We start from the raw sequence: 23465 nt of genomic DNA, 5'->3' as shown, positions 1-23465 counted from the left end.
AAAGAAATTATTATTTGCAAGTAGTTGTATTTATGAATATGAAAGCAGTAAGGTAGTGCTTCAGCAAAAAGATTACTACAGCATTAGTTTATCATATTTGGGGAAATTTACCTCTGAGTCCCTGTCTAATCCATCGTTAACCATATTGTTCAAAGTCCTGAGGAACAGAAGTGAAAGGAAGTTCAAATTAATGGAAACGTAAAGGAAAATCTATGAGGCAAATGGAAAAAGCTCTCGAATATAACACTACTAAAGATAATAAAGTAAAATTGTCCCTTTTTTTGCTAGTACTACTTTGGCTTCAGATGACAGTGGTTCTGTGCTTCCGTGCGGATATCTCACTCGGTATGTGTATGCCTGTGAATGTGTCAGTGTAAAGGATGACAATATTGTGGCTTAGACTTCCTTTTATTTTAATTCAAAAACCATCTCTAATTGATGAAACGTGCCTTTATGGTACAGTTCTTTCAAATACCTCAAGCACTGCTTTTGTCGACCCTTGACTTCATGGGCATGTTGGTCTTTGACCCAGAACTGGTAAATGAACCCTGCAGGGAAATCATTAGAGAATTGGAACAATTGTGGTAGTGGGATCAGGGGTCAAACCATTACCTACCCACAGGAACTTCCGTTTAAATTGGACTCTTGCTTTTCTGAAAGCAGGGAGAATACTGAAGAGGAGTGTAGCACGTGTTCCTGCTAATCTCTCAGGATGAGATAGGGCTGTGAGGATCCCAGAGATTGTCTGGTTTGTTTTCTCTTATTTCCTTTTTTTCTCCTCTGTCGTGACAAGTGGCTCTGGGGTTATTGTCTTGAAGTCCATTTTTTCAGTATAAATACTATATTGTAAGGGAAGGGTACGAGTTAGAAATGTGCAGCTTGATACATTTCCTCAGTGAACCGGCTTGTATCATCAGTACTCAGTTCAGAAGGTACCACCTGGACCCCGGAAGCCCTCTCGTGCCCCCTCTGCATCATGACTCCATCCATCCCTCAGCCCCCACCAAGGGTAACCACTATCCCAAATAAAAGTCAGTGATATTTCAGAGAGTCAGTGGGTACTCATGGGAAGCCATTCTTCATTTAGTAGTATTATATTATCTTATCCCTCCAGTTAAAAATGTTAAAAAGTTTTGTGCAAAGAAAACAGAAACCTCGTTCAAGCAATGTATATCAACATTGGTTTTCACGGTCATGTAGCTGTTAAAAGAAATTTTAGAAGTGACGGATGTCACAGAAGAGAGTATTCTTTCCTTTGCATTGGAATTCAATACTCAAAAGTTAGCTTCTAAGAATTCCAGAACAGAAGGGACGTTATAGTTCAGTTCTTTTCAGTGGTGTTTGTGGTGGTCTTCCTTACATAATTACTATTTTCTGAGGATAGTATATAATCTCAAAATTTTATATTTGTCCTGACAAGTAATGCATGTTAGTTTTAAAATATCTTCCATTAGATATCTAAATCAAGGGAGTCTTAATTCTAATGACATTTTGGGGCCCAAACGCCATGCTGCTTGCATGATGTTATTACGGTCTTTAACAGGTAGCTTGTATCTGGATTCCGGATTGTGGTTTTTTCCAAAGAATAGATCGCATTTAGTCCTCTTGTTGAAATACTGATGGTGGTATTTTGCTACTTTCTGTTCCAAAGGAAAATCTGGAAGCTAATTGCAGTGGGGAAATTTTTCATTTTTTTATCAAAACAAAACTAAGAATTTTTTCGCTAGGAGACAAAGAAGATTCATTGGGATTGTTAAATGATTTTCATTCGAGAAAAACAGTGAATGTTGTGGAAACACTGGTAGAGTACCATTTTTTTCTTTTACTCTGGCTTTTTCTTGTCTTTTCCTTTGTTTGGCATGGGAGTAGAAACGGTAACAAGAAGGAGAAGAACAAGGATCAGAGTGGTGGACGTACCATGGGCTTCGAAATCCGAGAACTACACTGGAATCGTGGCCCACCTCACCCTCTGAACCTATGGCCTATATTTTTATGTATAAAATGCATTTGGTTGACCCTACCTAATGAGACTGCTGTCAAGATTAAGTGACAAAATGGCTTGGATAAAAAGATAAAATGATAATAGCTATCATTTACTATACTCTCACTATTTGCCAAGCACTATTCCAAGTGCTTTCTTTTATATTATTTAACCACTTAGACTAGTGTCTCAGTAAAGAAATTCAGGCCTCTGAGAGCCTGAGTGATGTATATAAGGCTGAGTGGCTAGTAATTACCAGAAGAAAGAAGTGAACTAAGTTCAGACCACAAAGACCATGCTTCTAATCCTAGCTTCTAATCCTCGCGTCACCAGCTCCTCATTCACTAGGTAAGTAGTTGGCGGCTGTGGTGCCAGGAGGGGGTCACCATGACTGTGCAGCTAGGACTCACTGTGGGCGGGAACAGATGGGGCTGACACTCTGCTGAGAAAGGGGTGCAGTGTTCTTCCACAGAGGGGCACCGTGGTTCTGCGGGGCCGCGTCTGCCCGGAATGCCACTTTTTCCTGCTTCTCACAAAGGTGCTCCCTGGCCTAAATGCATGTGTAGAATTTTCCACACTATTTAGCTCAGGAGTGATAGGTTAAAAATCTTTAATAATATTATTTGTCACATCTGCCAGAAGTTTTGTCTACTTGTCTTGCTTTATTTCCCACATGTAGTCATTGAGCCATTCACTCATCAGAAACTCTTCTAACGTTTGTCATGCATCTTACATCGTTCTCATATTCTCTGGCTTCTGTTCCCTTCTCCCCTTTTCTTTGTCCCTCCTTATTCCTCTTTTTCTTCCTGCCTTTGTGGCCTGTGATATGTCACCATGCATTACACCTGACCAGCTCTTCCATAGGTGCTGGTTAATTTCCTCTGTCCTCAGGAATTTAAATTCGGTTTGAGCTGTATCCCATATGTTTAAGACCTAAAACAATTACACATACTTCAGAATTCAGAACTCTATAAAATAAACTATTTATCGTATCAAATTGCACTAGGGATCCATTGTAGGTTGAGAACTGTGCTAGATCACAGATGGTATATTTCATGGATCATGATTTCACAAAACAGTCTGTCTTCACAGTTTGCTCCTCTTCTGTTTCCCTCCGTGAATCCTGTGGGCAGTCATCAGACAGAATGAAAAAAATCAGATCCTTTATCAGTTTAAGTGATAAAATACATTTACCTTACTGCTGTTTGGATTCCCTCTGAATTTAATCATGAATTCCTTTGCTGTGTTGGAAGCGGGCGTCCTGCCCAGCTGAGGTCACGAGGTAAGCGGATGTGTGGATTCTGTCTGTGGCTGTGGGAGTTGGCCGTCCTCAGTGGTGCCACTTTATGGTCTCTTGTTTATGGGCCTGCGCGTGACAGCTGTTGTGACTCACCCACAAGGAGATGGAGTGAACACATTTATAAGTTTGAAAAATCGGAGAACTAGAGAAAACATTGTGTGAGACACACCAAAGGCTAGAAATGAGAAAAGAAAAGGTCTGTTTTAAATCACCAAAGGATCTGTTAAACTGTATCCTGCTATTAACACAAATTGGGGCATCTCTGCTACATGGTTTTGTCACTTACAGAGTCATGTCCTTATTTACTAAATGAAATGGGATTTTGAGATAGAGGCACGCACCTCAATACACAGTGTAAAATAATAGCTATTAGAAAATGCACTTGAGTAGGTCTAGGGGTGCTCTGGTGACCAGCGCACGTGCATGCGTTCTCTTCTCCCTTTGTCCCTCTCCCCCCTCCTCCCTTCTTCCCCTCTCTCTCCACCTCCTCCCTCTCCCTCTCTCCTTCTCTCTTCCCCCTCCCTCCTCCCTCGCCCTCTGTCCTTTTCTGCTCCCCCCCTCCCTCCTCCCTCTCCCTCTCTCCTTCTCTCTCCCTGTCCTTTCAGCTCTGGGGTGAGGCTGTCAATATCAGTGGTAATATTTTGATAATAAATACACCTAGAAAACTGCATTCTAATGTAGTCTGTGTCTGTAGAACCCAGGCCTAGTTTTGATGTAGATAATTTAGTCTCCCTGGTCCTCAGTTTCACATTCTAAAAACAAAGAACTGGAGTGAGTGTTTACTGTGGCTTTTTTTTTTTTTTTTTTTAGTTCTGAAAACTCTGTACTTTCCTAACAGTTCCTCATAAGTGTTTCTCTTCCAAAGGAGTCAAACTAAGCTCTCCCCATGTTGTTTTATATATATTTATTTACTTAGCTATAAGTGACTTATAACATTATATTAGTTTCAGGTATCCAACATAATGATTCAATATTTATATATATATTGAAATAATCCCAATAAATCTGATCTCTATCAATGTACATTTGTTACACAATTATTTTTCTTGTGCTGAAAGCTTTAAGATTTACTCTCTTAGCAACTTTAAAATAGTGCTGTTAACCGTAGTATATGATACAGTCACCATGCTGTATATTACATTATTGCTGTCCCCATGTTTTAATGCTTCTAGCACGTTTCTACCTGAAGTATTGTATGTGAGCCCCATTATCATCTGTTAAACAGTTCTAAGAATTGATGAAGTATAGTTTGGTTACTACTAGCATGAATTAGCTGTTGAAGTCTAAAAATAGTCTAATAGTCTAAAACTTTTATTTTTTTACATGTCAAATTTAGGGACCTTGTGTTTATTATTTCTTTCTGTTGGCAGAATATTCAGTAGTAAGTTCCTGAGTATCTTTCTGGCCTACCATTGTCAACCATGGGCTACCTGGATATAAAGCTGCTGACCGAAAAACACTCTCTGATATCTGCAGCATACTGGAGATGTAACAGCACGGATTTCCTGTCTAGGCTACAGTTAATGTAGTTACTTGCCGTTTCAGAAAGAACCGGTTCTCCCCACCAGTGTGAAGTAAGGCCTGTCTGAGCCTCTCACCGTTCTTAGACACTTCAGCTCCCCTCTTTTCAGCATTTATTCACGTCCCTTGTACCAGTAGTGTTAGGTTCTTCAAGGGCAATCCTGTTTGAATGCTGAGAATACAGACCAATTGCCAGAACCTAAAGCAAACACGGAGACTTGACACTAATAATCATGAGTGGTGGGTAATGAGAGGCTGCAAGCCAGTGAAAAGCAATTCTGCAAACATACCTTCCTTTGTAGCACGTGCGTGCTCCTCGCCCAGCTTCTTGGACTGACCGACCACACAAAACCGCATTCTAGCATCCCCGCCTGTGAGAACAGCATTGTTCTTCCGTAAACCATCATCGGTCGCTGAAAGGAGATGTGGAACGCTGTTTATAATGTTGTTAATTTACAATTACATTAAAAAGACGCACAAATTATAAAACTGAAAACCATCTGGGAAACAAAAGGTTCACTTTCTTGATAGAGGATGGCAAGTAGGTCACTTGGTACCTAACTTGGTTTTGCATACATCAAGCTTAAAGATCAGCTGTTGTGCTCTACGTAAGAAAAAGGACTAGAAGGAAATATGGCAGACTATTAGAATTGGGCTAGCTCTGCGTTGTGGCAGTACTGAGGATTTTTACTTTCTGTTGTGTTTTCTGATGTGTTTCTCGTCTGTTTTTAAGAATAATGAGCTATATTACTTTAAAATACCAATTTTGTTTCTCTTCCTTTTTAAAGAAAATCGATGACACTGTAAAATGTATTTTTCTTGTCGAAGGAAAGTGTATTCTTGTTTTGAGTTATTAGTAAATGGAATCAAGCTGATCAGATCATTTCTCCTTTGAATTAATATCTGTATTGGGATAATAGGAAGCTTGTTGTTCTCTGCTCTTCTTGGACTAGACAAATACAAAATTGAGAAAGAATTGAGATTTGCATCTCAGTTTTTAAATATTACAGAACTAAATCTTCTTTTCTATTCGGAGGCACTGATAAGAGCTCCAAGAGGTAGATCTGACTTAGGTAACAGGCAGTGTCCACCTTTAGAGACCTACTAGCGCATTCCTGTTTTTTAATGGCGGAAAATCAAGATCCCTCCCTATCATTAATAGACTTGTACCGCCTTTTTTTTGTTACTAGGTAAAAACTTCAGCAAAATAAAGTTCACACTAAATGCCACTTCATAATTGCAGTAATGATCACACACAGCTGCGCTTCCCTCAGTTTATAACACATGTCAGCATCAGTTTAGGAGCTGAGCTTCATTTCCTGCCCAGATAGCATTCTGCAGACTGTGTTTGTGGTGGGAAAGCAGAGCATCCTGATGGTCACTGCTGGGGTGCTAAGGCCAGGAGTTGCGGTGTTCCAGCTCTCGGAAATGCAGGGCTGAGCTCGGCCCTTGGCCGTGCTTCTGTCCTTTATTTATTTACTTGCTTACTTATTTTCTTACTTACTTTTCAAGTATTTTTGTTTGCTAGATTAGGAACCATTTTATTTATGAGTTTGTGAATTTTCAAGGAGGAACTCTTACACTTAAATGAACCTGTAAGAAGCCCATAGAAAAGCCAGTGCCTGCAGCGCTAATAATGAGAACTGACAAGGCAATCCTGCTGGGTTTATTTATGACCTTCTGCCTTTGTTAGCTCTTGTGAGAAATTCCTTTCTAACCATAACAATATTGTTGGAGTTTGGCACTGTGCAGAGAAATCCTACCGAGCCCCGAGGCCCACAAACTGGCACTCGCTCAGCTCCTGACAGATTGCGAGCCTTGTTGTAGTTCTACATTTTCCTTCACTCCTCTTTTATTTAATTCATAAGTAGTTTGCACCAATTTTTATATACATGGTTTTAAATATATACATTGCATTTGTTCTCAGAGCCAAAGTATATTTTTTTCCTTAATACAATGTCGTACCTCCTTGAGCGTGGAGGAAAATTCAGAAGAGGACAGGCTCGCGGAAGGCAGGAAGAGACAGGTCTGTTCTATGCAAGGACAAGTCCCGGGAAGTCCTATCGCATTCTACAAACTAATGGACCAGGATGGCGCGTCTCGGCAATCTCGTGGTTCCTCATTCTGAGAGCTGAAGTGAGCTCAGTAGAACAGATTTACCTCAGGTTAGGATTTTATAATACTCTGGCTATTACTTCAGCTCCTTTTGGATACTTTAAGAGCCTGTTTATTCTACTCTGCTTTCTTCCACAATTTCCAAATGAAGTAGGAAATTTAAAAGCATCAATTCACAGAGAGAAATGTGTTAAAAATTGTAATTTTCTTTGGAAGTAAAAGAAAATCAATAATGTAGAACGTGTAACTCTTAAAATGAGACCCTTGACGGGAGTTTTCTGTACGGAGTTCTGTAGAGCGTCGGAGATACATGAGCCCGGAGCAATGGTATTCAGTGTTCCTAGTAATTGGTCCTGTTTCTTCAGTGTTGCCAACAATGACAAAATAGCTATTTATAGTCTATTTAAAGTGTCGAGACACGTGACTTCTCTTTCCTCTGAGAATCTTCAGGTTCAAGATGGCAGTTTTGGGGGGGGGGGATAAGCTCTGTAGGACCCATTTGACTGGAAGTGCCTGTGTCTGTATTTGCTGAGAGGGTTGAGTTGTTAGGCTGGGCCCTGCTGTATCAAGAGGCCACGCTATTAAAATCAATCTGTATATTTTTGCTTTATTCTACTTTCCTATTATCTGATTTTTAAAGGTTTCTTCAGCCATCTTACTCAACTATGTACACACTTGCTAATGGAGACCATGAGGAAAGTTCTATTAAAATCTTAGCCTGATAGGGGGCGCCTGGGTGGCTCAGTCAGTTGAGCATTGGACTGTTGATTTCAGCTCAGGTCATGATCTCAGGGTTGTGAGATGGAGCCCCATGTCAGGCTCTACATTCAGCACAGAGTCTGCTTGTCCCTCTCCCTCTGCTCCTTCCCCGCTCACACACACGCTTGCTTTCTCTTTCATAAATAAATAAATAAATAATTTCTTTAAAAATATCTGAGCCTGATAACGTGAAAACTATGCATATGAGCATAATTTGTCCAACTTTGTCTTTCATCTCCTTACCATATACATTTGTGTTGTTTTCACATCTCTTCTGAAAATAGTAATATAATTTCATGCTACTACTATTCAGCTGTTACCCATTTTTTGAATGGGCTTTTTTTAAAGTTCATGTGTCATTTGCCTTAGAGTGGGCATAAATTAATACTCTGTTCATTATTGCTGTGGCTCTGTGTGAGAGACTGTTCAAATCTCCGGGGTCCCGTTTTGTTTTGTTTCTTTTGCAAAAAAAAAAAGCTTCAGCATTTTTTTAAAGTGATATCTGCTCAAGTACAAAGAAGAAAGAAGAAACTCTTTCAGACCTGACCACCTAGAATAACCACCGTTAACATTTTACTGAGCATCGGCTGATACTTCTTAGGCATTAAAAAAGGCCCACAATGGGGGCGCCTGGGTAGCGCAGTCGTTAAGGTGTCTGCCTTCGGCTCAGGGCGTGATCCCGGCGTTCCGGAATCGAGTCCCACATCGGGCTCCTCCGCTGGGAGCCTGCTTCTTCCTCTCCCGCTCCCCCTGCCTGTGTTCCCTCTCTCGCTGGCTGTCTCTATCTCTGTCAAATAAATAAATAAAATCTTTAAAAAAAAAAAAAAAAAAAAGGCCCACAAGTATTTCTTATATGGACACCTAGGTGCATATATATTCATATAATATTTTATATATTTTACATCAAGTAGATCCTGTTTTCTGCTGTTACCTGATTTTCACTCAGTAGTCTTTTCAATAAAAATTATACTTTTAATATCTATTTTCAATAATTACTATACATTTTAAATAACCCACTACTAAATTGACAGGTGGCTTCTAACTTTTTTGCCATTTTAACATCCAGTTTTTTTGTTATTTCTTTTTAAATTTATCCCTACACTATGTAATGTAGTAAAAATCATGATGGCTAATACTTATTAAATAGATTCTTTGTTAAGCTTAATTCTCTCCATATCTTTGAGACAGAGATCCATTTTAGAGGTGGTGAAACTGAGGCTTGGGGAGGTTAATCCACTTGCCTGGTCTACACCACTAGAAAGTGCTGGAGCAAAGAACTGAACCACAGCTTCACAGCCTGGCCTGATTACCTTTTCCAATCCCTTTTTGGCATGCGGTTTTTATCATTGGTAACACTACATTTTAAAGTGCCAAAGACTATTTACTTAATATGATATTGATTGTTAACATAACTATTTGCCTGACACATAATTATCTGGTAAATATTTGTTATAAAGAATGGAAGGATGCATTCATGCCACTATTTACTCATCCTATTTTATAAGTGAGATGATTTTCTAGAAGTCATTTGCAAGTTCTTTATCCTGGTCTCAGAATGGGATTTAGATTACAACGAGTGTTAAAAAAAAACAAACCGTGTATCCCAAATGTATGTATGTTTATATAGTATGTAAGCATTTATATACATGGCAACTGGTTATTGAACATATGCTTAATACTTCTTATGATTATATCTAATTGTCACTATAGCATAAGTTATAATTTTCCCTATTTTTTGGATGGTGAATCTGAGGCTCAGTGAGGTTAAAGAACTTGCCCAAGATTGGGTCCAAGAAGTGATGGGGCCAGGACTTGATTTCAGACTGCTCTTACTCCAGAATTCATGATTTTGCCTGCTCCGTTATTACTGTAAACCCACATTCCAGTAAATATTTAATGAGCACTTCCCTGGGGTCGGCATCATGCTTGGTGCTTTATGTATATAGAACTCGCTTGACTCACCCATCAACACCCTGAGGCCGTTACTTTTATCATCCCCCACACTACCTACAGATGAGGGGTGGAAGCTTGTGGGGCCCAGTTATGTGCCAGAGTCCTTGGAATTTGGGAAAGAGGGGCTGGGTCGGGGTCATCTGTGTGGTTCCAGAGCCCAGTTTCTTTGTAACCACCATGGCCCGCATTCGTAAAGATCGCTGTATGATGCAATATGAAGGTTAAAAACAAAAACAAAAAAAACCCAACCAACTAACATCAAATGCATGCCTTTAAAAAGCAAGTTTCATTAGAGGTGGGGAATACGATGTAGAGATTTATAAGACTTTCTGGCACTTTCCAGGGATCTACAGATTGATGACTAGAGTTTTAAGTCCAATTTTATTTCAAAACTTATGATTTACTGGGATCAGAGAGGAATTAGGCAATGTGATGGGCTTGCACATCAGGTTACTGACGTCCCTTCCCTATTGGGACGTTTAGAAAGCAAAGGGCATGTGAATTTTATCCTTCCGCCTTTCAGAATCCTGTGTCTTAATCTGTTTATGCTGGCTTTGAGGCTGCTAGTAGGGGACTCCAGTGCCCATCAGAGAAAACTCTTTCTTCTCCTCGTGGGCCCTGAAATGTGTTCCAAGTGACAGGATAATTACCCTAAGTGTGAGGCTCAGTAATACCGTTGCATGGCCCGTAAATGGCTCTGCTGAGAGGTCACGTGTTTGAGGGGGCACCATGCTGGCCTTGCGGACCTAATTCAGGCCCTTATTGATGATGACATTAGTAGAAGTAGGAGTATCACCATCATCATTATTGGTATTTGCAGGTTTCTGCCTGAAACCCCGAGTAGGTTTATGGCCACCTCCTCTTGAGAGGCAGTGTGTGAAGTAATAGGTTATAAAATGGTTACGTGCTCTCAGGAAAAATTATCATGTAAAATTGCACTTGATTGCCAGCACTTGAGGTGTTAAGTGACCGGCTGCCCCTGTACACAGATGGAAAAGGACTCATTTTGGAAACCTCTTATCTAAGTGAGTCTGTGAATCATAACTGAAAATAAGGAAAATTCATGTTTTTAAGTTTGGCTTTTGAGAGAGGTACTACTGAATCTGTTGTATTTCATTGTAAAATATAAAAGTAGTCCTCACAAAACCTTTCCATTTATAATATAATCCAGCTAATCTTGTTAAAAAAAATCTGGATTCTGTACTTTTTTCCTAAATTAACTCAGAAGTCTTAAAAATAATCTCTGAAAATACAAAAATTTCAGTTTTATTTGAAGCCATTAGACTAGTTCTATTTTTAATGAGATAATTTTAATGTATCTGTAAATACTGAAGAAATAATTCGTTTGTAGATATTTTAGCATAAGTGTTTGAAGAAGAGATAATCATTCAAAGAAGGAAATTGGAATTTGAGCTGATGTGGCCTCAGTATTTTTTGCAGCGTTAATTCTGTTTTTAACTTATTCTTTAAAACAGGATTCGAATCCTGTGTCTAATACATAACTTAGCATCAGGAAGTCATCTTCTATTTTAAAGGTGATGTCCTTCACAGTTTCCTTATCATTTGCTTTATTCATTATATTGACCCATGGACAAAATAAACATGATAATCCCCCCTTGACAACTGAATAAAAGATTAGGTTGTCTAGCCCACGGCTGATCACTGATGGCACCCAGCTTCAGACCCCCTTACATCCAGTACTTTCTCCCAAAGCAGGGTCGTCTCTCTGTGCTAACATTGTATTATTTGTGATTCTTAATAGTGAGTCATTATGGTTTTTTTTTTCTTATCATTCTCCTGTGAGTCACTGTCCAGTACTAGAATATTTGTTATAACTCCATTGATAGAAATATCACAGAAAGTCTGTCTTCATGCAGAGTGCAGGCGGTCCTTGTCTTACTCAATAAAGAGCTTGCGAATGATTGATCCAGTAAGGGCACCTGAGAAATGAAAAGAACTGCCTCTTCCGTACAGATTTTCCCTTCTCTTTCAGTTCCTACTTCTCACTGGATTTGGTTTTAGGGCTGCAGAGCCCTTGTCGTTACCCACTGGCATGAGGAAGATGGGGGAGGAGTGCCTTCCCCCCTCACTCACTCTGTCAGCCGCTCCCCGTGACCTCACTGCTCCCTTGCCCCGGACCCCGATGCACACAGTTCAGTCTCTGCCCCACGCCTCTCCCTGTGGCTCGCAGTCGCCTAGCTCGCCCTTCCTGGGCTCCTGCTGCACCCGTCCATTTACCTACAATTTTCCTTGAATTCTCACAACAACGCTCGTAGGCGGGCACTAGGATTTTCCCTAATTTATAGATGAGCAAAGCACGCAAAGGTTACATATGTCACCCGGTCACTTAGTAAGTGGCAAAGCCGGGGTTCGATGTTGGGTCCTCTCACGCCAGAGTTTCCACGGTGGCACGTGCTAAGAGTTCATTAAAGCCCACCCTCAGAATTCTGCAGGGGACAGATACGGCTTGGCGTCGCAGGGGAAGCCGCTGTTCAGCCCGTGCTGGTGTCGGCGGCAGAGCGGCCTGACCAGGATGGGGACGGACGGCTCTTGGAGGGAAGCTCGGCTCCCCCGAGCAGAGTGCGAAGCTTCCTTCCAGGTTAGACCAGCTTGCGCGGGCTTTACGTGCCGTCCATGGTAGCGTGTCAGCTATCGTGAAGGGGGGGAGGACCCCAGCGTTGTTCTGCCTTCTCTCCTTTCTCTTCCCATTTCCCTTCTGACCCAGCAGTGCTCCTCCCCGCTCTCGTTGGCTCTTCTGGTCTTTGCGGACTGCTACTGCTCTGGACTCCGCAGTTTCACCACCGTGTTGCTGGGTCACCACTCTGTTGCCTTGTCTCCTCTGTTGTCCTCTGTTGAGGACCTATTACCGTGTTGGGTTTTTTGGGCCGCTTTCTATCAACATTGTTTGTGAGATTCATACTAATATTTTTAACTCTAGCTCATTCGATCTCACTGCTGTGTAGTATCCCATTTTCTGAACACATCTTGAAGTCATATTGCTGGAGAACTAGTTTGTCTCCAGTTTTTGTCGTTACAACACTGAACCGATGTTTCTATGCGTGTATATATCTCCTTGTGTACATCTGCCAGAGTACACGCTTACTAGTGGACTGCCCGGGTCCTTAGATAGATGCACCTTCAGCTTTCAGCGTGCTTACAAATCGTTGTCCAAAGTGGTTATACTAATTTGTATTCCTACTAGCTGTGTCTGGAAAAGCATAAAGTGCGTATTTTTATCTTGCCAATGTTTTTTAATTATGAAACCTCAGGTGGAAGTATTATTTCATTTATTTTTTTTTTCATTTATCGTTGATAAGCGTATCACCTAATCATCTTATAAAGGAACTTCAGTTACACCAAAAGACGTGTATAAGAGAAATAGCTGCCTTGGCCATGCAAAAATAAATGGAGACAGGACGGTCCTTCCTTACAGAAGAATTCCAAACAATAGATGTAGAAGGAACGAAAGAAATAGAAAATGAACATTAGAACACCTTGCTGCAGGCAGGGTCTACTGATAAATGCTAAAATAGTGGGCAGAACTTTAAGGAGAAACAGGATACTCGCTTCAGATACATTCCCGCGAACATTTACTTATTCTGTGCAGTTTTAACATACACCCACAAATTCTTTGATACTCACCCTCTCCTAGGAGATAGAGCTTAATTCCCCTCCTTTGGGTATGGGCTGGACTTAGTGACTCCCTTCTCAGGAACAGGCTATAGAAAGGGGAAGACCAACGTGACTCTGGAGAAATCTGGCAGACGCCACCTTAACCAAGTCGTCAGAGTTGACATCACCTCTCATATGTCACGTTTCTGCCATACACTGATAGGATGCCTCGTAAAGGACACTTCACGCCTGTGATATTCTTCCCCAGAATTTATAACCTCAGCCTCATCATGAGAAAACACCAAACACACACAAACCGAAGCATAAATGTGCCTCGGTTACGTACAGTGTTGACGTGGGGGAGCCTGGGCGGAGGGTGCATAAGAAGGCTCAACGCTCCACCACTTCCGTATAAATCTCAAGTCATTCCAAAATAAAAAGTTGTTAAAAATCCGGGGGGGGGGGATTAGAACAGGTAGGTGTATTCATATGGTTCATGCAAATAGGGAAAATGTCAAAATAACTAAGTTTTAGTATCGTTATATAAGTAAAACTTCCCTTTATTCCATGTAGACTCAGTACAATCTGTGAGTTGTGTGTTTTTCTGGTTTTTTCAAGTAGCTACTTTATTTGCAGTTTCTATAGGTCTTACTATTTTAAAGTATTTCATTGCTATGTACTGAAGAAATAAATGTCTCCTGAGGGTTCATGCCTTTTTGTTTTTAAGTTTTATTTTCAGAATTTCGACGTGCTAAGCATTGTACTTCTAAGATAAACAGTAGTTTTTTACCATGAGAGACGCAAAAGGTGGTGTTGATTGCTTTTCTGTTATAAAGATTTATGATATGCTTTCAGCAATAAAAACTGGTATCAGTAGACAAACTCTAAATCTTACATGTTTACAGATCTTGTTAGTTTGTCAGTTTGCTTTCAAAGCACGTGGGTCATTCATACGTTACAGTCTCTTACCTGACATTGATATTTGTAAAGCACAAACCCATAAACCGGCGTCCCCCCTCCCACGTGTAACTAGCTGAATCTCCCCCTTTGTAACTACGTGTCTCAGGTCCTGTCACCAATGGTTTTGGAGTAGGATATGTAAGACATAGACGCTGTTAAAGCCAAATGTTACTCAGAATTCGTCTTTAGACACTGCTGTGCTGTTTTAAGGGTCAGGTGTATATATTTCAGCTAATTTCTCCATTGATTCTTACGTAGAACTGAACAGAGCGGGGTGGCTGTGTAGACTCCCGGGATCCCTGCAGTCTAGGAAACACACCCCTGACTAACCTGGATACTAGAAATGGAGGCACTTGCCTTCATTTGTTAAATTTTGTATAATGCTAAAGTATATAGATCCTTAAAAACCTTTTTACAAGTTTCTTCTCAGTGGTACCTATAATTTTAATCATGTTCCGGAAGCATTCTTTGTTCATAAACAATTGAAAACATGATTTTTTTTCCTTTAAAAATGTTTTAACATTTCTTTCCATTCCTTTTCCTTCCCTGATAATGTTAGAAGTCACCTGTTGGACCTCCGTTGGCTCCCTGGCTCCTAAAAAGTGTAAGCCCCTGTTGCCTGGTGTCCGCGGACAGAGGTGGTTCTCAGCCGCCCTCATCCCCTTCACTCAGCCTTTGTTTCAAGCTTCCCGGTGCCCTTCTCCTCTCTTCTCCTGCAATGGCATCCCTCCCAGACCTCTTGCCTTTCCACATTGTTCTTTCTGCCTCCAGTCTCCTGCCCACCACTCGTCCGGAGGGCGCACGTTCGCTCCTGGTCTGGACCCGCCTCAGCAGCCCCTGGGCCAAGTGTGCAGGTTGAGGACACCCGTTCTGTATTCTACTGTCTGACTAACACACCTCCCCATCACAGAATTCCTTCCTTTCCTGAGAATTCATCTGCTTAGCTGTCTCTTTTCATTGAGACTCCACGAGAAAGGGACCCTTAAGTGTACAGGAGCACAGTACAGGCCAGCATTTAAATATCAGATGTCCTTCACATGTAAAAACTGCCTTCTCCCTTTCCCCCATCTCCTTGCACCCACCCACCCCACAGCTTCGTCTGCAAAACTTAGATAGGGCAGGCCACAGTATAACATCTCTCCCCAAATTATTCACTATCCTCACTTTATTATGTAGTTTTAATTTCACTGGGCATCTGTCATTTGTATTAACAAGTGTCTTCTTCAAGATGCCGTTCTCAGAATCATGAAGGGCCAGCGACTATTCACACATGAGGCTTGGTTAGTGTTTTCAGCATGGACTTGGGCTTTGGCTTGTGGTTGGGAAGGGTCTGGAGGCTCTTGGCTATGTTGGACAATGAAATCAGTTAAAACACATTTTGGTAGGAACAAGAGATTGGAGCTAATAAGATGCTATAGTTTCATCATATAAGAAAATATACATAATATCTCTGGTATTTAGAAGATGCTAAATCAATGGTAGTAACAGTTGTTGTTCCTAAAAAATCATGATGATTATGTTCATTATCATTATCATTTGTGAGCACAGTCCTAGGAGTGTAACCAAGCAGGATGATGTTATTTCCAGATGAAAGTGAATCCCAGATTCCATACAGCAAAAAGAAAACTATAAATACATTTTCTTACCAAATAATTTTTAGGTTCAAGTCTGCCCATACTGTGTTAAAGGGTCTGTTTGTTGTTCTTCCTGGCCTACATAACATCTTGAGACTGTTGTTAATAGTGGAAGAACAGAGAATCTCCCTGGGCCCAGTTCAAAAAACTGAGAATAATTTAGGACCCCCTTGGGGCTTCTGCAGTGGAAAAAAATTCCCTTACATGATGCATATTTCATAGTTATATTGTTTACCACATCTAAATTTAGAATGGCAGCACATTTCATATCAGGAGTTCTAACCCAAGGACCTTTGGGGCTAGCTTCTATTTTAGGTGCTGATTTTTAAAAATCAAAGGAAATATAACCATGTTAACAATTTTTGCTCATGATACTATGCTTAACTCTGAATCCTGCTTTTGTAAAGTATCAGTTTAGTTGATTACCCTATAAATGTCCCATTAAAATGAGAGTTACCCATAATGGAATCTTGGCTTGAGAAAAGGAAAGCGGTTCTTGGCTATATCATTACAATGAATTTTGACTCATGAATTTTCTTTGCATTTATCCTTGGCTTTGGCTAGGGGTTTGTCATTTGTGGAGCTTGTGACTATGTTTAAATTAACATCAAACACTTTTTTTTTCCCAGTTGGCCTCGTACATCTTAAGGCTATGTGTTGTATATATTGTCACATACAATGAAGAGATAAATATTTGTTATTTGGACATGTTTAAATAGAAAGTGATATATATAACTTGGAAAGAAGATGCTTTTAGAGCCTAAAAATTACTGCTTTGAAGGATTTTTTTTTCCATGGATTCTGTTTTTCTGTGCCTTTGCATTTTTTTATTCATTTAGACGGGAAGCCTAAGCTTTTAACTCATTTGCTGTCTAGACAAATGAAAGCAGCAGGGACTTTGGTGGGTTGTTGTGCTGAGAAGAAACCTGCGAGCATCATAGAGAGTGAACAGAGTCACTGTGAGGTTTTTCCTTTTGTGTATATGTCGGTCCAATTATTGACTCAATTCTAATACCAATTTCAAGGTGTATTTGTTTCACATGTCCAAAATAATAGTTCTAAAATAAAGTTGGAAGGTACGAAGTGATTTCACCGTGTGTGAAGTATCAGTTTCTAAAGAACTAAGCAATCTAATGAGGCTGGGGGTGGTTAGCCTCAGGGATGCTAATTGGAAACAGAGGGCTGAGAATTCATTGCTAAATTTTATTAGTGAAGTCAGTAGTTTTCACTAGAGCATTTATGGTAAATATTTAGAAAGACTTGCATGTGCTAGCTTACTTTGTATGGTGTTTGCAGCTATATTTTACCACAGAGCATATAAATTCAGCGACAGTGACCAGTGACCAGTGACACCCATCCTTTCTTTAGCACCACACGTGGCACAAGGAATCACACAGCCCTTAAGAAAGTTAGGCTCTAGTAGGAGAGAGAAAAAGAAAAAATGCATGCCTGAATTTCGTACTCAATATTGTGAAAAGGAGAAGAGACACTATTCCTGCTTTTGAAGATGACTGAGAGACTTTTTAAAAGACCATTGAACTGGCATTTTAACCTGTGCGTCAAACCCATGGGAAGTCACAGTGAGAAATCATTAACTGTATCCTATTAAAATCCTTGAACAAGAGACCTGAACTAGTCTCATTGATTGAAATATCTTCTCTGTTTCTAATTCAGTGTTTATCCTCGTGCTCTCTTGGGGTGCTTCTGAGCCAGAGATGCCCAGTGCGTGCGCTGCTCTACAGCTCTGTCAGAGACAGATCTAATGCTACCAACTAATTGTGCTGAGGACCACAGCTTAGAGTATTTTGGAGTTGATCTGCTTTTTTAAAAACCCACTTATTTAATTAAACAAGGGAGTAAGATTTTCTGACTTATTCCCAGGTCTTTGAGACAGTAAGACATCACCAGCACTGATGGAATTTATCCTTGAGGAAGCTAACTTCCTAGATAAGTTGAATTCCACCAAAACCAAAGATGCCTCTTGGTGTAGTAAGTCATAATATACTAACAATATTTTTAGGGAGGATCGTGGAGAACAGGTGGACATGAGAGAGAATATTTATAATGTTGTATGTCTGTTTTGCACGTACGTACATCTCTAAAAATTCTTCCTATGCTCCTCCTCCATGGCATGTTCCCACATCCATCCCTGTGTCACCGCCCTCCCCACCCTGTCCCGTTGTATTGAATCAGGGACATATTTGTGCTCTGTGTTAATTCATAAGTGTTGCTCTTGTCAGCGTCTTGATAGGATTGGTACTGCTCCCCGGCGGCATTTCATTCCAGGTGCAGTGGGATCTCTTGTACTTGTCACTTGGATCAGAATGAAAATTTTACACGGGCAGAGGGTGGAGAGATGATGGTTTGCAGAAGGAAAGTCTTTGCAGGGAACCTTCATTTAAATTAAATTTTAAAAGAAAACAAGCTTTCTTTTTTAAGGCATTGATTTTCTAAAAATAAATTAACCATCGACAGTAGAAGTTATATTATTTTTGGTGTGCTGGAAAGTATTAATATCCTGAGTGATGTCAGGTACTGAAAACCCAACTTGAGAGCAAGATTTTACCAACTTGGGCTGTCCTGCCAAATCCTGAATTTACTGTGCACGAGTCCGTGAAGTCATTGCCTTACCCGTCACTCCATCAATACAAAGGAAAGATGCCAGGAATGCTGTGGGGCAGGGGGACTCCAGCCCCTTAAAAGAGTCCTCCCTGCAATTACCTTACCTGCCAGCTTTCCAGCAAGATAAATGGAAGCAGTGTAGCTTGAAGGTGCCTTGGTTAGAATGAGATGCAGTAAGGTCTCTCTGTTCTTTCCAGGCATCATAGATCTGATAGTACTTATAAAAGAAGAATAGAGTTGGTGCCCTGCTGACTAAATTGTCCTCTAGAGGAGTATTAGTTACAGAGCTTCTTTGTTAACTAGGCTGAATGTTTAAACCACCGTTGAACTTCTTTTATTAACATGTTTTAAGATAGCTATGCATATGGATACCCTAAGTGTCTGCAGGGCGGGAATATTTCTCCATAATTTACATATAAAAGTTACGTGTATGTATAATAGTAATATAGAAATCATATCTTTTTATTACTCTTCTGTGACGCTGAGGTCTAGTCAGCCCTGAAATTCTGATGACATGTGAACACTAAGAAGGCCACCGTTTTTATATTTTTCTCTTGGTATTTCCTCGATCAGCTTGTTGAATAACAGAAATGTTTTCCATGCTTTTGCAGCTTGAATGAAGCCTTCTTAACACCCATCCGTGTCGCTTGTTCAACCATAACTTGGAATTTTAAGGGAGGACAGGGAAGGAATTTATAGGTCATGCGGAGAATTTTACAAATTTCCAAGTAACAGTTTGTTTTTGTTTTTTATGAAGAAAGATTTACATAAGATGATTTAACTTCAAATAATGATGTTTTAAAAAATCGAATCTATGTCAAGTCTTTTGTAGTATAATAAAAGGTAATGGTTTTGTGTCTAGTTATCTACCAATTTCTTTTCCTCTAAAGAAGCATCAAATCCTTCCCCCCCCCCCAGCTGATTCTTGTCTGATTGACCCTATGTTTATTAGTGATACACATTCATTAGGTTTTAAGAGAGTGTGTCTACACCTCCATCCTCACTGGGGGCTCCCTGGGTTATTCTGATACCTTCAAAGAGGGTGCAGTTCTCTCTAGCCTCCCATTCCGTGTTTTCCCAGTGGATGCAGGTGTGTGGTCAGTCCCTATTCTTGGCGAAGCTCCTACGATTCCTGCCAGACAGCGTGTCACCACGTAGTTCAACGGAGGCCCGTCTCTCTCTTCTTTACCCCAGGAGGAGGCGAAGGCAATAGAGGCCATACCAGGAATACCGCAGCTCTCTGAATCAGGGGTTGCACACTTTTTCCGAGAGGACCCCATAGTAAATATTTTAGGGTCTGCGGGCCACAGGGTCTCTGTCGGAGTCTCTGTTGTAGCCCCAAAGCAGCCATGGGCAATACCTAAAGGAATGGCGGGACTGTTCCAGTAACACGTTACAGACACTGAAATTTGAATTGCAAGTATTTTTCATATATCACGAAGCATTACTCTTGGTTTTTTTTTTCAGTCATTTAAAAACATTCGGCTGGTGGGCAGAGCAAAAATAGGTAGGGTCCAGTTTGAGCCCCCGGCCAGAGCTCACTATGCTTTGAAGGGCGCTGCCGGGGGTCCCTGTGCACTTCTGTGAATTGGTTACATCAGGTTAGGAAAGGAATGGTTTGGGAGCAGGGACTTAAAGAATTATCCAGGACCCCAACCAGTCTTCCACACCCCTGCACCCATCCTGGCTCTGAGGCTGTGCACGTGAGAAGTCAGCAGTCAGCCTGGGGAGAGAGGGAGGGAGGGAGAGAGGGAGGGACCGACGGGACTCGCCCTGTTTTCTCTCTCTGCAAGTCAGTGTGCGTGCACGTGTATGCCTACTCGCTTCCGTGTTGTTTCTAGAAACCGAGATAATTGCCTTGATTTCTGAAGTGTGAATATTTTCTACATTGTTTGTAGCATGTCACTTGCTTAATAACCTTCCTGTGTTTCTAACCCTGCTTCGCAAAAACTGTGCTCAGTTCCAAAAGTCTGAATCGAACTGTTGTCGAACCCAGTGATCAAGTCAATTGCAATGTCCAAGCAGCGAATATGTACAAAATTATGCAACTTGTGTGCCCTGTGTAGAAATGTTTATAGATATTTTTTTCTCTGGATTCTGAAAACATGATTCCATTTGCCCCATTTCATTTTGGAAATTTAATGGTACTTCATCTAGTGGTGATCTGCACATTCTACTTGTTACTATCATATTTGTTATTTGTAAGCACGGTTATGTGACGTTGAAGGGTCCCTCTACGTAGATGTTATTCTTAGCATGAGAATTTTTTGTTTTCCTGTAACATTCATTTATGTGAGGTTTTCGTAGCTGTTTAGAATGTATTTTTTAATCATTGGCAATTTTACAGTTAAAAAAAAAGGAGAAGCTCGTTATATGATGTAGCAGATGGTTAACAGATAAACTTTCCAGGAAACTGGGATCCTCATCCCGAGTTTGCTCTGTGACGTTTGGGGGGACCCTGAAGAGCTGTAACCAGCTGTGCTTTACCTGCTCCCTTTTGTATTTGCTGGTGTAGATTCATTCCTTAGACCCGAAGCCTCTACCTCCACCAGTTTTCCAAGCCCTAGTTTTACAAGTCCCAGTAGTAAGCAGTGAGGTAAAATTAAACCTTAATAAAGTTGAATGAGTCAAGGGTATAAATTAGAATTGAATATGCTTTGTAGACAATAACATCAGCCAGCATTTCTGACCCCATTCTGCAGCATTTAGTCCTAGGTCATCAAGACAAATAATATTATACTGCAGCTCAGCCTTGGAGCCCAGCCCGCTCTGGCTCTGGGCCCTGCCTGGATCTGCAGACCCTTAGTGACCTGGGAGCGCAGGCCAGCCCTTGGCTGACTGAGCGCCTGCCTGCTGGCCGTGACCCATTCTGGCCCTGGTGCCCCAGCAGTGAGGAAGGCCAAACTGAAGTCTCTCCTCCTCTCATTCCGATCAGGGTGCAGAAGCCTGTTTTCTCCTTTCTCCTCCCTCGGCCTCCCTTCGTCCCCTTTAGCAGATGGCTGTGTCCTCAGTGGAGTCGCCCTCAACGGTTAACTGACTAGCTGAGCTTCAGCTTCTGTATCTGTCAAACGGTGGTTTTAATAACTGCCTTTCAGGGTGTTCTGAACAAATTAGTTGGCACTAAAAATTGTTTAGCTTAAAATTGGTACAAAAAAGTAAGGTGTAACATTAGGACTCATTTCTGCCAACATAACCTCAAAGGGATTTATTTTCACAATATCATACAAAACTATACATACCACTCTTTTATTATAAAGTCACGTGCAGTTACTTTGAACGCAAGAATTTCTCACCACAAGGTTTCGTTAAAATTTTGCTGCTCTGTGGGGCGCCTGGGTGCTCAGTCGGTTGAGAGCCCGACTCTTGGTTTCATGTCAGCGTCGTGAGATGAGGCCCAGCGTCGGGCTCCGTGCTCAGAGCAGTCTGCTTGAGATTCTCTCTCTGCCTCTCTCTCTGCCCCTCGCCCTGCGAGCGCACTCTCTCGAATAAATAAATATTTGCTGTTCCATTAGAATATTATAGTTTGAAATTCAAACAGTCCTTCAATGTTGACTCTAAGTAGAAGGATCCAGAACAGTAGTTTTCATGTTGAAGCCACCATTCCATTCAGATGGTAAGTCACCACTCAAGTGCTGTTTCTGTGACTCTTTGAACAGGTGTGTTGGACTAGGTGCTGGCAGCTTAAAGGAAAGCTGTCAGATGGCTTTATTTAGTTTTTGGGGCCAGAACATCTTCGGGTTCAACTCACGAGAGACCTCCTGAAAGTCTTCTAATAACAAGTGGCCACGCTTTGAATTTTGCGTATTATCTAGAAAAGCCATCTCTGATGAAAGGGGCATTGTTTTAAATAGTTTTTTGGTCAGGTATGGGTCCAAATATGTTACTCCATAAATATATGGTGTTTCTTTCTTTCTTTCTCAGGACCTGTCTGGCTCCATCGATGACCTCCCCACAGGAACGGAGGCAACTCTGAGCTCAGCAGTCAGTGCGTCGGGGTCCACGAGCAGCCAAGGGGATCAGAGCAACCCGGCTCAGTCACCTTTCTCTCCGCACGCATCCCCGCATCTCTCCAGCATCCCCGGGGGCCCATCGCCTTCTCCTGTCGGCTCTCCTGTGGGCAGCAACCAGTCACGATCTGGCCCGATTTCTCCTGCAAGTATTCCAGGTATTCATTTCTCCGTAATTATTATTTTACTCTGTCGTAAAGGTAGACCTCGTGTTCATCAAGGGCAGCGTGCATTCCACTGCTTCTCACTATTGACAAACCAGGTGATGGAGCCACAAGTTAGAAGCATAACTGTGTGAATTGTCACCAAAGCATTGGAGAGTTCCAGTTCCTAAAGATACTCAACTAATGAATGTGGACACTCAGTAAAATCACCAGTTACTTTGATTTTTGTGGTTTGGACATTTACCTCATGCTAGAAAATTATTTATTCTCAGCATATTTGTCATGATTCTGTTGGCTAGGATTCTCTGTAGGTGCGTGCCCCGAGGTGAGACTGTGCGCAAGGACTGGCCTTAGGTTGTGTGTTCTGTTTAGTTTATGCCCCGGCAGATACTTTATAGCCCGTGTTTCGTGTACCTGCATATTACTTGGCCCGCACACACTGAGTCCTTGTTACTGAAAGAAACGGACCTTCTGATTTTGACACGAGGAGTTCATGCTCCAGTTCAACTCTTGCATTCGTATTTCAGTGGTCTTAGTGCTTCTGTATCTTTTACTTCCTTTGTTGTGTAGGTAGGCTTATTTGTCTTTTTATTTGTCTGTCGCGTCTAGCTTTCTCATGTCAACATCACCCATTTCTTGTATCAGCGAACTAAATGTAATTTTTTCCCTTGTAACTTTTGCTAACACGATCTAGGTGGCTGCCAGAAAGTGCCTCTTACTAACTTATTAGAACTAATATTAAATCACTGATAATTTTTCTGATAGTTTACTTTGTTCTCTTGATGAAAGCATGGATAGTAGTTTTATCCCTTCTTACCATTTTATTTCTTTTATATT

The 23465-nt window shown here is 41.1% G+C and overlaps 1 protein-coding gene across 12 annotated transcripts in view; it reads left to right on the top strand.

The window, feature by feature from the left end:
* Positions 1–23465, top strand: part of ARID1B (AT-rich interaction domain 1B) — a 429634-nt gene that overhangs the window by 279508 nt on the left and 126661 nt on the right. For all 12 annotated transcript variants that reach the window (XM_057310926.1, XM_048225999.2, XM_048225996.2 and 9 more), the window contains one exon: positions 22379–22622. In XM_057310926.1, coding sequence (XP_057166909.1) covers positions 22379–22622 — 244 coding nt within the window. The remainder of the gene's footprint in view (positions 1–22378; positions 22623–23465) is intronic.

This window comes from Ursus arctos, unplaced genomic scaffold, assembly GCF_023065955.2.
Source record: "Ursus arctos isolate Adak ecotype North America unplaced genomic scaffold, UrsArc2.0 scaffold_13, whole genome shotgun sequence".
Taxonomy (NCBI): Eukaryota; Metazoa; Chordata; class Mammalia; order Carnivora; family Ursidae; genus Ursus; species Ursus arctos.
Note: the sequence above shows the minus strand (reverse complement) of the source record. Positions and strands in the feature narration are given on the sequence as shown.